We start from the raw sequence: 14,515 nt of genomic DNA on the forward strand, positions 1-14,515 counted from the left end.
CTCCAGCCTACCAGACAACCTGGACCCATTGCAATTCGCCTATCGACGAAACAAGTCTACAGAGGATGCCATCTCCCTGGCCCTACACTCAGCTCTGGAGCATCTGGACAGTAAAGACACATACTGTTTATTGACTACAGCTGTGCCTTCAATACAATAATTCCAAGAAAGCTTGTCACCAAACTCCGAGACCTAGGACTCAACACCTCCCTCTGTGACTGGATCCTTGACTTTCTAACAAACAGACCGCAATCTGTGAGGATAGGCAGCAATACCTCTGGCACAATTATTCTCAACACTGGTGCCCCACAAGCCTGCATCCTCAGCCCTCTACTCCCTATACACTCATGACTGTGTGGCCAGATTCTGCTCTAACTCCATCTACAAGTTTGCAGATGATACCACTGTTGTAGGCTGTATCTCAAACAGCAATGAGTCGGAGTACAGGAAGGAGATAGAGAGCTTAGCGGAGTGATGTCATGACAACAACCTTTCCCTCAATGTCAACAAAAGAGCTAGTCATTGTCTTCAGGAAAGGGGGCGGTGTAGATGCACCTATCTACATCAATGGTGCTGAGGTCAAGAGGGTTGAGAGCTTCAAGTTCACCAACATCACCAACAGCCTGTCCTGGTCAAATCACATAGATGCCATGGCCAAGAAAGCTCACCAGTGCCTCTACTTCCTCAGGAGGCTAAAGAAATTTGGTTTGTCCCCTTTGACTCTCACCAACTTTTACCGATGCACCGTAGAAAGCATCCTAACTGGATGTATCACGGCTTGGTATGGCAACTGCTCTGCCCAGGACCACAAGAAGCTGCGGAGAGTTGTGGACACAGCCCAGCGCATCACGGACACCAGCCTCCCCTCCTTGGACTCTGTCTTTACCTCTCGTTGTCTTGGTGTAGCAGCCAGCATAATCAAAGACCCCACCCACCTGGGACATTTTCTCTTCTCTCCTCTTCCATCGGGTAGGAGCCTGAGGGCATGTACTACCAGACTTAAGGACAGCTTCTACCCCACTATGATAAGACTACTGAATGGTTCCCCTATACAGTGAGATGAGCTATGACCTCACGATCTACCTTGTTGTGACCTTGCACCTTATTGCACTGCACTTTCTCTGTAGCTGTGACACTTTACTCTGTACTGTTACTGTTTTTACCTGTACTACATCAATGCACTTTGCACTAACTCAATGTAACTGCACTGTGTAATGAATTGACCTGTACGATCAGTTTGTAAGACACACTTTTCACTGTACCTCGGTACAAGTGACAATAATAAACCAAAACCAATACCTTCTCACTCTGACCCATCCAAAGCCATCCCTCACTGCCAGCCTCTCCACACTGAACCATAGACAATTCACTGCTACATTGGAGCACAAGCAGAGAACAGGGATTCACACCAGAGACACAAGAGATTCTGCAGATTCTGGAATCTGGAGCAACACACACAAAATGCTGGAGGAACTCAGCAGGTCAGGCAGCATCTTTGGAGGGAAATAAACAGTCAACATTTTGGGTCGAGACCCTTCATGAGGTCTCGACCCGAAATGTCGACTGTTTATTTCTCTCCATTGATGCTGGCTGACCTGCTGAGTTCCTCCAGCACTTTTTGTGTGTGTTGATAGGGATTCACACCAGGTTCCCTGCCCAAGTGGAGGCATTTTTTAAAAATACCAGTGGGGATGTCCCAGTGAGAGTTCAGACCAGAGGACCAAGAGAACCAACAAATCAGAACACTGTGGAGAACCAGTGTAGTCTTTCTAAGTTTCCCAATTAAAGTTCATCATTTTGAGTCTCAGTGATTTAATTAGCTTCCTTCCACCTATGACTGGTGATTATTATTCTGCTGGTGCTTACTGGGCGACTGGTGAACTTCCCAGTTCAGATCTATCCTTGTTTTCTGAGTAAAATATCTGAACTAATTAAGTTCGAATGTGCTCTATGGCCTTTAGTTGGGAACTAAGTAGTTTGTGGAAATAGACTAGATTGCTCAAGTGGAAATAAATACCAGAGCAAATTTAATGTGTCGTTTCTCCAGTTTCTGTACCAAAACACATTCTTAATCCATAGAATTGAGGCAAATTTTAATCTGTGTGTAGATTAGCAAAGGATAAAAACAATCAGTTCTGTCTGATGATGACACAAGAGACTGCAGGTGCTGTACTCTAGAACTAAAAACAAACTGCTGGAGAAACTCAGCAGGTCAGACAGCATCTGTGGAGGCAGAGAAATGGTCAACCTTTCCGGTCAAAACCCTGCATCAGTCTCGATCTGAAATGTCAACCATCCTTCTCCTTCCACAGATGCTGCCTAACTCACTGAGTTCCTCCAGCAATTCTATCTGATTTCCATCCATTTAGTTTCTGGAGGAGTTATAAGATAAGATATCTTTATTAGTCACATGTACATCGAAGCACACAGTGAAATACATCTTTTTGCGTAGAATGTTCTGGGGGCAGCCCGCAAGTGTCACCATGCTTCCAGCGCCAACATAGCATGCCCACAACTTCCTAACCCGTACGTCCTTGGAATGTGGGAGGAAACCGGAGCACCCAGAGGAAACCCACGCAGACACGGGGAGAACGTACAAACTCCTTACAGACAGCGGCCGGATTTGAACCCTGGTCGCTGGCACTGTAAAGCATTATGCTAACCACTACACTAAAGTTCCACCAGCTTTGTAATGATGACTGGAAGAGAGTAAAGTGTAACATCGTCTAGACATCTGTGTCAAATCCCTGTGGTAGCACATTTATGCCTCATACATCTGTGTAGAGTGGTTCTGAATTTTATATGGACGTGAACTTAAAGGAGAAGAATCACTCAATAAATTTTGGCCCATTTCTTTCTAATTTCTTTCTTTACATTTGCTACCATTTAGCCTTTATAATTTTTAATCATTCTCAGGTTGTGCCCACTGTTGGCAGAGACTCTACATAATGCCAGACCCCAGTTGTGCTCGAGAACCACTACAGTCCATGTGGTGAAGGTACTCCATGCTGCTGTTCGAGGTCCACGATTTAACTCCAGTGACAATGGAATGAGCAGTGATTTTGGTTTTCCCTAAGGATTGTGTGCAGTTTGGAGGGGAATATTTAGCTGATGGCCTTTCCATACACCTGCTGCCTTTGTCTTTCTAGTCAGTGGAGATTGTGGGTTGGGAGCTGTTATTGAAGAGGCTTCCGTTGTTCTGAGAGTTGCTGCAATGCATCTTGTGAATAGATAGGGAACCAGGAGGTGAATAACTTGTTGCAAAATACCCAGTTTTACAGCAAGCTATTTATGTGGCTGACCAAGACAAGTTCCTGGTCAGTGGTGACCCACAGGATTATGATGATTGGTTGGGTAGGGATGAGGAGGAGCGGTGGAGGTGGTGCATTTGAATGCAATGAATGTCAAGGTGAGCAGAAGTGGATGGACTTTCTGATGTTGCATATGGCATTTGTCTGGCACTTGATGTGGCCCGGATACAATATGCCACTTAGCAGCCCAGCCCTGAATTTTGTCTGGGTCTTGCCCCATGGAGTAAATGTCCCCACTTCTGACCTTAAATGGAAGGAAGACCATGGATGAAGCAGCTGAAGACAGTTAGGCCCAGTTCACTACCCTGAGGAATTCCTGCAGTGACGTCCTGGGACTGGGAGGACTGACCTCCACCAACCACCACCATCTTGATTTGGAGGTGGCACAGTGGCACAACTAAGTAGAGCCGCTGCCTCACAGTGCCAGAGACCCGAGTTCAATTCTCACTTTGGGTGCTGTTTATGCAGAGATTACACGTTCTCTCTGTGATGCATAGGTTTCTGCTGGGTGCTCCATTTTTTTCCCTCACATCCCAAAGATGTGTGGGTTGGTAGGTTAATTGGCCACTGTAAATTACTCAGTGTGTGTGTAGAATCTCAGAGGAGTTGCTGAGGATGTGGGAAGAAGAAAAAGTGGGATTAATGTAGGATCAGTGTAAATGGGTGGTTGATGTTTAACATGGACTCAGTGGGCCGAAGGGCCTGTTTCCATGCTGTGTATCTCTGTGACTCTACCTTGCTTTATGCAAGGTTTGACTCCAGTCACTAGAGTGTCTTCCTCTTGATGCCCATTGAGTTCGGTTTTATTCCTGCTTCTGTAGTCCAAATACTGCCTTGATATTAAGGGCAGTCACTTTCACCTCTAGAACCAACTGTTTTATCCATGTTTCTACTAAGGTTGTGATGACGTCTGAAGTTGATTGGTCCTGAGGAAGTTCAAACTAGGTTTTGGTAAGAGAGTGCAGCTTGATAGCACTGTTAATGCATTTTCTATCACTGTGCCAATGACTGAGAGTACACTGATTGTTAAGAGTAATTATCCAGATTTGCTTTTTCCTGCCTTTTGTAAACAGGACATGTCTGGGCTATTTTTCACATTGTCACATGGATGTCAATGTGGTAACTGTACTGGAATAAGCTGTTTAGTGGTGTGACTACTACTGAAACACTGGCATTTGGTACCAGAGGTGGGTGTTGTCTGGTCCTATATCCTTTACTGTATTAGTAAATGCCAAATACCAGGGGACAAAGGCAGTCATTTTTGTGGTCATCATTACTAAGACAAGGTTATATTTTATTAACTGAGGTTAAATTCCACAGTTGCTTTGGTGGAACTTGAGCTCTGGCTTCTGGGTTATTTATCCAGGCGTTTGGGTTACTAATTCTGATAATTTAATCATTGTTTCACTACCCTATCCATTCATTTCCTTTGACTTTGGTCAAATGATGCCTTGATGTCCAAGGGGCAGTCTCTCTTACCTTGCCTCTGCAATTATGCTGTTTTGTGAATGCTTGGACTATGATTGTAATCAGATCTCCAAAGAACCTGATTTGTTTTTAAGATAAACAGTATCTTCATCATAATCATTACTAATATTCTCTACTTTCATCAGATTATTTAATTAATTGATTTGTTATGGTGGGATTTGAACTCGTATCTCTGGATCATCAGTCCACTGCCCTAGATTATCATAAATAACAACAGAAAATGCTGGCATCACTCAGCAGGTTAGGCAGTATCTGTGGAAAAAGAAACAGTTAATGTTCTGAGTTCTGGTGAGGAATCTCAGACCTGAAGCATTAACTGTTTCTCTTTATGTCGATGCTGCCTGACCTGCAGGTTTTCCCATGTGTGTTGTTTTTATTTCAGATTTCCAACATCTGCATGTTTTTTTTAATATTCCCTAGATTACTAGCCCAGTCCATCACCTTTGTCATAATCACTCTACCTATTTATTCTGGATCCTCCCATGAGGTCCCTCATATCTGCATAAACAGATGGAAGGGCACATTGCTCACTTTGGCAGAGGATTGGTACATACATAGGCTCCTATTCCCAAATGGAGATGGCATCAGACTGGATGGCAAAAATATCGACTCAGAGTACTGGACTAATTGCACTGTTGATTGGTTCCCTTGGAACCATCCTAATACCTTGAATAACATTGGCTGAGCGAGGGCAGGGTAGTGTGATCAGTTGTCCACTCACTGCATCTAAGAGTATCTCCACTTGAGTTTTGGAAGGGTTCCTGAGGGTAAAAATGTCTGTTTAAAATGTTTGCTTCATCACTCGACACATAAAGCATGAATTGGAAGAAACAAATTCTGTGACCTTAAACTAAATGTTCTACTCCTCATAGGTGCAGTGCCTGGAGATCTTCCAATGGCTAGTGGGGGCCAAACTGTACCACCAGCAAACATGCTGGATAAACTGGCTGGCTATGAGTCCATAGCTGCAGATGGAGGTAAGTGAGTAGAGGTTGTTAAAGGGTTAATGGGGATCAGTTACGTGCTGTAATACAAGTTTGGATTATTGACCCAATTTAGATCCACAGGGTTTCTTTCTTTCTTTCTTTCTTTCTTTTTCAATCTTTTTATTAGTTTTCAAATTAATACAGATTAATATATCAATGTTTATACATGTAATACAAAGAGATCAGGAGAACAATCATGACATGGATAATCATAAAGAACAATAAAGTATTTTAAAAAATCTGTAGATCCAACGATCTGTTAGTGAATGAATATAATATAAAAGAAAAAGATTTATTATAAAATATAAAAGAAAGAAAAAAATCCCCAAAATAATAAGAAAAATTATAAACAATATATCAAATCAAACTAAGCTAAAGAAAAAAAAAATTTAAAAGAAAGCAGAAAAACAAACTGGATTAAAATTTCTCAATAGAAACAGAGCAATATTATGTCATCAACTCCGTTCCTCTAAATTGAAAGGTTATTATAAGGGGATCTATATCATGTGGAAATATTGAATAAATGGACTTCAAACTTCCTCAAATTTAAGCGAAGGATCAACAGTACCACTCCTAATTTTTTCCAAGTTTAAACATGATATAGTTTGAGACCAGGTTTTCTTTCTACAGCAAAACTCCGTTAATCTGGCACACTTGAGCTTTTGGCAGTGCAAGATTGGCAGACTTTCCAGACTATCGGAGGTTATTCGAATTAATACATCGAACACTATTAACTCACTCTTTTAAAGATGTAACATGATAATATAATACATTTACCAGGAAGCCTGGTAAGTGTAAAGGGAGTGTATCTGGAGTATTGCATTCAATTTTAGTCGCCCCATTATAGGAAGGATGTGTTGGCTTTGGAGAAGGTGCAGATCTGGTTTACCAGGATGCTGCCTGGATTAGAGGGCATGTGCTATAAGGAGAGGTTAGACAAACTAGGGTTGTTTTCTCTGGAGCGGTGGAGGCTGAGGGGAGACCTGATAGTTTATAAGATTATGAGGGGCATAGATAGAGTAGACAGCCGGTATCTTTTTCCCAGGGTCAAATTGTCGAATACCGGAGGGCATGTGTTTAAGGTGAGAGAGGGGAAGTTCAAAGGAGATGTGCGGGGCAAGTTCTTTACATAGAGAGTGGTGGATACCTGGAATGCACTGCCAGGAGTGGTAGTGGAGGCAAATATGACAGAGGCATTTAAGAGGCTCTTAGATAGGCACATGAAGGACCTGTTCCTGTGCTGTACTGTTCTATGTTCTATGTGCAAGTAATGGGGGCCCAGCTAGTTTATAGGGAGTGTGGGGAACAGAACCAGGTGTGCTTCAAGGGAGTATAGGAACCGGGGCTGCTGAAATGTTAGAGGAAGCCCAGGAGCTAAAGCACTGCTGTGTTAAAGGGAACATGAGAAATGGGGCCCCAGTGTGGTAAAGGGAACGTGGCAATCCAGAACCAAGTGAGCCAGATGCCAAACCATCAGGATTTCCAAACAGTCATATATCCAAGTATTGGAGCTTTACTGCATATACAAATATGACTGAGATTCTTGTTGGGATGTGAATTCAACAGGAAGGGTGACATGAACATAGATCCACTGCTCCCCATTCAACATTAATATATCCAACCTAATTGAGGATTTCAGATGCTTTATATGTAGAATAACAGAAATCATATGTTCTAGAGTTCAGAAGAATGAAAGGTAACCTCTTTGAATTATTTTAAGAGCATTTTAAGAGCATAAGAAATTGGAGCAAACAGCCTACCAAAATGGCGGCTGATCTACTTCAATGCAATTTTCCAGCACTAGTTCTGTATCCCCTTGATTCCTTTAATGTGCAGAAATCTATCGATCTCTGTTTGGCATGAATTCAGTGACTGAGCTTCTGACCTCTCTGGGGTAGAAAATTTCAGTCTTCTCAGTCTCTCCTCATCAGGCAAACTTTCCATCCCTGGAATCTGTCCAGTAAATCTTTGCTGCACCCCCTCTCTGGCAAGTGCATCGTTTGTTAGGTAAGTAATCAGACCCGTACACAACGCTCTAGGGTGTAGTCTAGCCAAAGTCCTACACAACTGCAATAAGAATCCAGAGACACAGGAAATTCTGCAGATGCTGGAATCTGGAGCAATACACAGAAAGTGCTGGAGGAACTCATTAGGTCAGGCAGCATCTATAGAGAGAAATAAACAGTCAATATTTTGGGCCGAGACCTTTCATCAGGACTGGAAAGGAAGAGGGCAGAAGCCAGAATAAGAAGGTGGGGGGAGGGGGAGGAGACACGCAGGCGGGTGATAGATGAGTTCAGGTGAAGGGGGAAGGGAGGTGGGTGGGGGAGGGGGGAAGATGTAATAACTTGAGAGGTGACAGGTAGAAGAGGCAAAGGGCTGAAGAAGAAGGAATCCGGTAGGAGAGGGCAGTGGACCATGGAATGAAGGATCTCCAACCTAATGGCCTCATCTTCCACCTTGGGAGTCTCCAGCCTGATGGCCTTAACATTGATTTCTCTAACTTCTGGTAACCCCACTCCTTTTTTTCCCCTTCCCTCCCCCCCCACTCCTTTGTCTTCCCTTATTCCTGTGGTTCCCTTCCCTCACCTTGATGATCTGCCCATCTCCTCTCCTCCTCCATCCTTAATTCCATGATCCACTGCCCTATCCAACTGGACTCCTTCTTCTTCAGCCCTTTGCCTCTTCTACCTGTCACCTCTCAGCTTATTACATCTTCTCCCCCTCCCCCACCCACCTACCTTCCCCCCTCACCTGGGCTCGCCTCTCACCTGAACTCACCTATCCCCTGCCTGCATGTGCTCCTCCCCCTCCCCCCACCTTCTTATTCTGGCTTCTGCCCTCTTCCTTTCCAGTCCGGATGAAGGGTCTCGGCCCGAAACATCGACTGTTTATTTCCCTCTATGGATGTTGCCTGACCTGCTGAGTTCCTCCAGCAATTTTTGTGTATTGCAATAAGAATCCATTAGTCCTGTAATCAAACCCGCTGTAATGAAGGCCAACATACGATTTGTGCTCCTAATCACTTGTTGCACCTATGTATTGGCCTTCAGTGGATAATGTACAGCTAGGTCTCTTTGACATGAACACAACCTAATCTCTCATCATTTAACAAATACTTCTTTTTTACCATTTATGTGCACCTAAGTGGGTGACCTTGCATTTTTCCACACTGTATTCCATCTGTCAAGTACTTTCTTACTCAATTAATCTGTCCATATTCCCTTGAAGCCTCCTTACATCCTCCTCCATACCCAGAATCCCACATAATTTAGTATTATCAACAAACTTGGAAATATCCCACCTATGAACCTGAGAAGGATCCGTTATTCCCGTTCTTTGCTTTATGTCCAATAACCAATTCTTAATCCATGCCAGTATTTAATCTATACCACAGGCTCTAACATCATAAACCAAACCAAACCAAATGGTTGGTTATTATCACATGTACCGAGATACAGTGAAAGGCTTTTGTTTACATGCCATCCAGACTGATCATTCCATACATAAGTGTATCAGAGTAGTAAAAAGAAAAACGAAATGCAGAATATAGTGCTGCAGTTACAGAGAAAGTGCAGTGCAAGTAGACAAATAAAGTGCAAGGGCCACAATAAGTTAGATTGGGAGATCAAGAGTTCATCTTTTAATGTACGAGAGGTCCATTCAAGAGTCTGATAACAGTGGGATAGAAGCTGTCCTTGAGCCCAGTGGTACATACTTTCAAGCTTTAGTATCTTCCGCCTGATGGGAGAGGGGAGAAGAGAGAATATCCGGGGTGGAAGGGGTCTTTAATTATGTTGGCTGCTTTCCTGAGGCAGCGAGAAGTGTAGACGGAGCCAATGGAGGGGAGGCTGGTTTCTGTGATGGACTGAGCTGTGTTCACAACCCTCTGCAGTTTCTTGTGGTCTCGGGCAGAGCAGTTGCTGTACCAAGCTGTGATGCATCCGGATAGGAAGCTTTCTATGGTGCATCTGTAGAAATTGGGGACATGCTGAACTTCCTTAGGTTTTTGAGAGACCTTATTGAAAGCCTTCTGGAAATCCAATTGAACCACATCCACTAATTCCCTCTTTTCTGTACTACTAGTCACATCCTCAAAGAACTGCAAAAGGTTAGTCAAACATAACTTTCCTTTCATATGTCCATGTTCACTCTGCTCCATTCTATTATTCTTTTCAAGGTGTTCAGTTATTTCACCCTTCATGACGCTGACTAAAAGTGGCTATGAGGTTATCAGGTGAGGTAGGGGTGCAATCTATAAAGTTAACACTTGATTAGTGATTAATTGTCACTTGGATATCCAGGGAGCTCCCTCCAGCCTTCAAATTGTAGCCTAGTAATGTGACAACATCGCAATCAACCTGTCTGTTTCTAAAATGAAACTCTGTACACAAGTATTCCAAAAAAAAGAAAAGAATTCTCACTTCTTTCAGAGAGAAGGAAACACAAGAGACAACAGGTGCTGGAATCTGGAGTAAAATAAAACAATTACTGGAGGAACTCAGTGGGTCAGGCAGCATCTATAGAGGGAAATGGACAGTCGACATTTCAGGTCAAGACCCTTCATCTGGATTGAAAGATTGAGGGGAGATAGCCAGTAGCAGTAGAGTAGATGGCCATCTGCCCATCCTACCTCCCACCTTCCTCCCCCACCAGACTCCATCATCTGTAGCCCTTTGCCGCCTCTACCTATCACCTCCCAGCCTCTGTCACTACTTCCACCTTTCCCTCCTCAATCTGCTTATCCCCCCCCCCCCCCTCACCTGGATCCAACTATCATTTGTCAGCTCTTGCTCGTCCTCTCCCCCCACCTCTTTATACTGGCTCTCTCCCCTCTCCTCTTTCGGTCCAGAAGAAGGGTCTCTACCCAAAACATCGACTGTCCATTTCCCTCTACAGATGCTGCCTGACCTGCTCAGTTCCTCTGGCAGTTTGTTTTTTGCTCTTACAAAGAGGTCTATTAGACTCCCTTAGCTAACTGCTTGGTACTAAATTTCAAGCAGAAAGCATCCATCAATGGCCCTCAGTGGGTTGTGTTAGTTTGGTCACGCAAATTACAGTAAAATCCCCTTCTCTCCAAACAAGGACAAAGGATGGCAGGAAAGTTAACTGTTGTGGGTCTTCTTTTAAAAAGTTTTCCTCAAAGAAGATGTTGGGCAAAGCACTTTCTTGTCGGCCACATCATAAGTTTGCTAAGTTCAGTACAGGAGCTGAAATGACTCTAGAGGGATTCCCCAGATTGGTTGCACTTTAGAACAACGATTAATGTTGCCTGCGTGTTCGCTGAATGTCAACAAGTAGTGATATTGTGTAAAAAGGGAAATTCATCTCTTTTTCTTCACAGAGGAAAGATATCTACCTCCCCCGGTTTATCCAGCATACAACGCAGAGGGTGGCCAACCACAGTCTAATCAGCAATGGAGGTGAGATCTGGATACAGTATGTAAATAAAGATAGAAAATGCTAGCAATACACAGGAAATCAGGCAGCATGTGTGGAGGTGGAAGCACAGCTAATGAGGCAGATTTTCCTCATAGTGTTGAAATGTCTGTCAGATTTGTTCACAAAAGTCCTGGAATCCATTGCAGGGTACAGGGCCTTACCAGTTGTCAAAGCCATTCTATGAGTGCATCCCTCACTGTCACGGAGAGAGACCCTGTGTTGCACTGGCCCAGGCTGATGAGCTGGAAGCCACCTCTGTGCAGACACACCTGGATCCATGCTGGAAAATATGGTTGGTACAGAGTAGCTTGGCAATCTCAGGGTCATTGAAAGTTCTGCCTCAGCAGTTTAGATCGATCGGAGCTGTACATATTGTTTGGAGTTAGCTAGCAATATAACTTACAGACTATTCAACCTAAGTGGCTTACCTAGGTGTTTGTTCTATGCAAGCCTTTCGTCGCTCAGCATATCCTTCCACTACATGTTGCCTTATCAGTGTGATTCATTTCAACCACTCAAAGTGGTAAGGCCAGCATCTGTTGGCCGTCCCTAATTACCCTTGAGAAGGTAGTGCTAGGTCTTCTGGTGAAGTTACTCCCATGGTGGCTGGGGAGTCTCCCTACATCTGACCGTATGATAGCAAGGAAGTCATTGGTGAAGCAGCTAAAGATGGTTGGGCCTAGGACACTGAGGAACTCCTGCAGTGGTGTCCTGGGGCTGTGGTGATTGACGTCCAACAACCACAACCACATTTTGTTTGTACAAGCAGTGACTCCAATCACTGGAGCATTTCCCTTTGATGCTCATTGACTTCAGTTTTACCAGGGCTCCTTGATACCACACTCAGTTAAATGATGCCATGATGTCAAGAGCAATAATTTTACCTTGCCTCTGGAATTCAGCTCTTAGATCCATGATTGGACCAAAGCTGTCAGGAGTTATGGAGCTGAGTTGCCCTGATCAAACCCAAACTGAGTGTCGGTAAGCAGATTCTGATGAATAAGTGCCAATAGATGGCACTGCCAATGACACCATCAAATTAAGTCAAGTCAAGTTAGTCAGGCTTATTGTCATGTGCACAAGTACGGTGAGGTACAGTGCAATGAAAAACTTGCAGCAGCATCACAGGTTTACACAGGTACAGACAACATACAGAACATAAATTATACAGAAATTATATATAAATTACACATAAATTGCAAGACAGTGAAGAAAAAGCCTGTGTAAAACAAGACATTAATGCAAAAAAAAACACAATCAGAGACCAGTCCATGATAGTGCAAGAGGTGGTCTATAGTGTTCCATTGCTGAGGTAGGGTTAGGGTTGTGCAGGTTTGTTTAAGAACATGATGGTCGTAGGGAAAGTAGCTGTTCCTGAATCTGGTGGTGTGGGACTTCAGGCTTCTGTTCCTCCTGCCCGATGGTAGCAGCGAGAAGAGGGCATGGCCCGGATAGTGGGGATCTTTGATAATAGGAGCTGCCTTCTTGAAGCAGCATCTCATGTAGATGCTGTCAATGGCGGGGAGAGCTATGTCCACTACTCTCTGCGGCGTCTTCTGTACCTGTGGGCTTAAATTGTCATACCAGGCCATGAACCAACCAGTTAGGACACTTTCAACAGTGCATCTGTAGAAGTTAGTTAGAGTATTTGGCAACATGTCAAATCTCCTGAAGCTTCTAAGAAGGTAGAGGTGCTGGTGCACTTTCTTCGTCACTTCCATCACTTTGTGGACTGATTGAATGGTAATTGGCCAGATTTCTTGCTGAAAGGCTGCTAAATGTTTAGGGCGAAAAGCAACATATGGGTGTTAGCTGATCCTACATTGAAACGCATGAAAACTCGGAACAAATTATGGGTGGTATTAAAAAAACATGGAAAATCCTGGCCTGCTTTCAGTTCCAATTCTCATCGAAGGTGTGGCTTCCTCACGAGCACTATTTTGGTTTCACTTATATTTTGATCCTGTATGTTTATCTTACTTTTTATAAGAGATTTAAGAATAAAATCCCTTTCAAGGATTCTGCTATGTTCCTTTGTGCAGTTTAACAGAAATATTTAATTTGACATCTTTACTTCCCATTGGCAACCTGTTTAAATCGCAGTTTATTGCATTTTGTTAGCAAGTTTCCACATTGTCGATAACTATTTTCACGGATCAATGTGACACTGGCAAATGAATGGAAAAACACTATGCTCTTTGTGTTGTTTCTCTCCCAGCATTCCCTCCATCTCTGAGGATACAGCCAGACAAGCGTTGATCCAGTATGCATCTGAACACGTCACCTACAGCAGCCGTCCTGCTGAAGAAATGGTCTTCAAAGAGTTAAAACCATACAACATGTATAGGGTATGTTCTCATCTCTCAATGAGGGGTTGAAATTTCTTTCAGCTATTTGTCTGTACTTGTTCTGAGTCACCCTGTCCCTCCCTTAGATTAGGGTCTGTAAGTATCTCCTGAAGGGCCAGCATTTATTGCCCACTGCCACTGGCACTTGGAAAGGTGGTGGTGAGCCACCTTCTTGAACTCCTGAAGTGCTTACAGTCAATGTATTTCTATCATGCTGATGGCAACTGAAGCCCAGGATTTTCACCCAATAATAATGAAGGAACATGATGTCCAGTCTGGATGGTGACTTGGAGATAGTGTCTCTGCACCCACTATCCTAACTTGTCTAGGTGGGTGTTCATGGATTTACCAGATCTAGGGAGTGGGTACTGTCTCAGAGGACGATGTTAGTAGAAGAGTGGATGCTGTGTGATGGAGGATCTGAAACAATAGATGATGGAAGAAAGTGCCTGAGACCTCATTGTTCAGCTTCCTAAAGATGTTAGCTGTCACTGAGGCAGTAGCAGTCTAATAACTTGAGAAGTTATCTATTCGGCAAGGAAGTCTTGACATGGGATTCGTAAATTCTGAATCAAATTACCAGTGCATCAGTTCAAAGCAAAATACTGCAGATGATGAAAATATGAAATGTAACAGAAAGTGCTGGAAATACACAGCAGGTCAGTCAGTATCTGGAGAGAAATAAAGTTACCATTTCAGCTCGATGAATTTCCTTCAGAAGCAATTAGAGGCCATTGACCTGAAACATTAACTCCTGTTTCCTTCTCCATTGGTGCTGCCTGATCAGCTGAGTATTTCCAGCATTTTCTGTTGTATTCCAGGCATGTTATCTGGATTGTAGATAAGGCCCTCTGCAGTCCCAGAACAAAATACTCATGACACTCAATGGGCTAAAACAAGCTCAATATTTCTTGAGACACAAGAGACCGCAGGCGCTGGA

At 43.5% G+C, this 14,515-nt stretch overlaps 1 protein-coding gene across 1 annotated transcript in view; it reads left to right on the forward strand.

Annotated features, from left to right (window-relative positions):
• Positions 1-14,515, forward strand: part of LOC127571367 (uncharacterized) — an 89,153-nt gene that overhangs the window by 56,911 nt on the left and 17,727 nt on the right. The window contains exons 14-16 of the mRNA XM_052017679.1: positions 5,672-5,776; positions 11,130-11,208; positions 13,446-13,575. Coding sequence (XP_051873639.1) covers positions 5,672-5,776; positions 11,130-11,208; positions 13,446-13,575 — 314 coding nt within the window. The remainder of the gene's footprint in view (positions 1-5,671; positions 5,777-11,129; positions 11,209-13,445; positions 13,576-14,515) is intronic.

The sequence above is a fragment of the Pristis pectinata genome, chromosome 6 (assembly GCF_009764475.1).
Source record: "Pristis pectinata isolate sPriPec2 chromosome 6, sPriPec2.1.pri, whole genome shotgun sequence".
NCBI lineage: Eukaryota > Metazoa > Chordata > Chondrichthyes > Rhinopristiformes > Pristidae > Pristis > Pristis pectinata.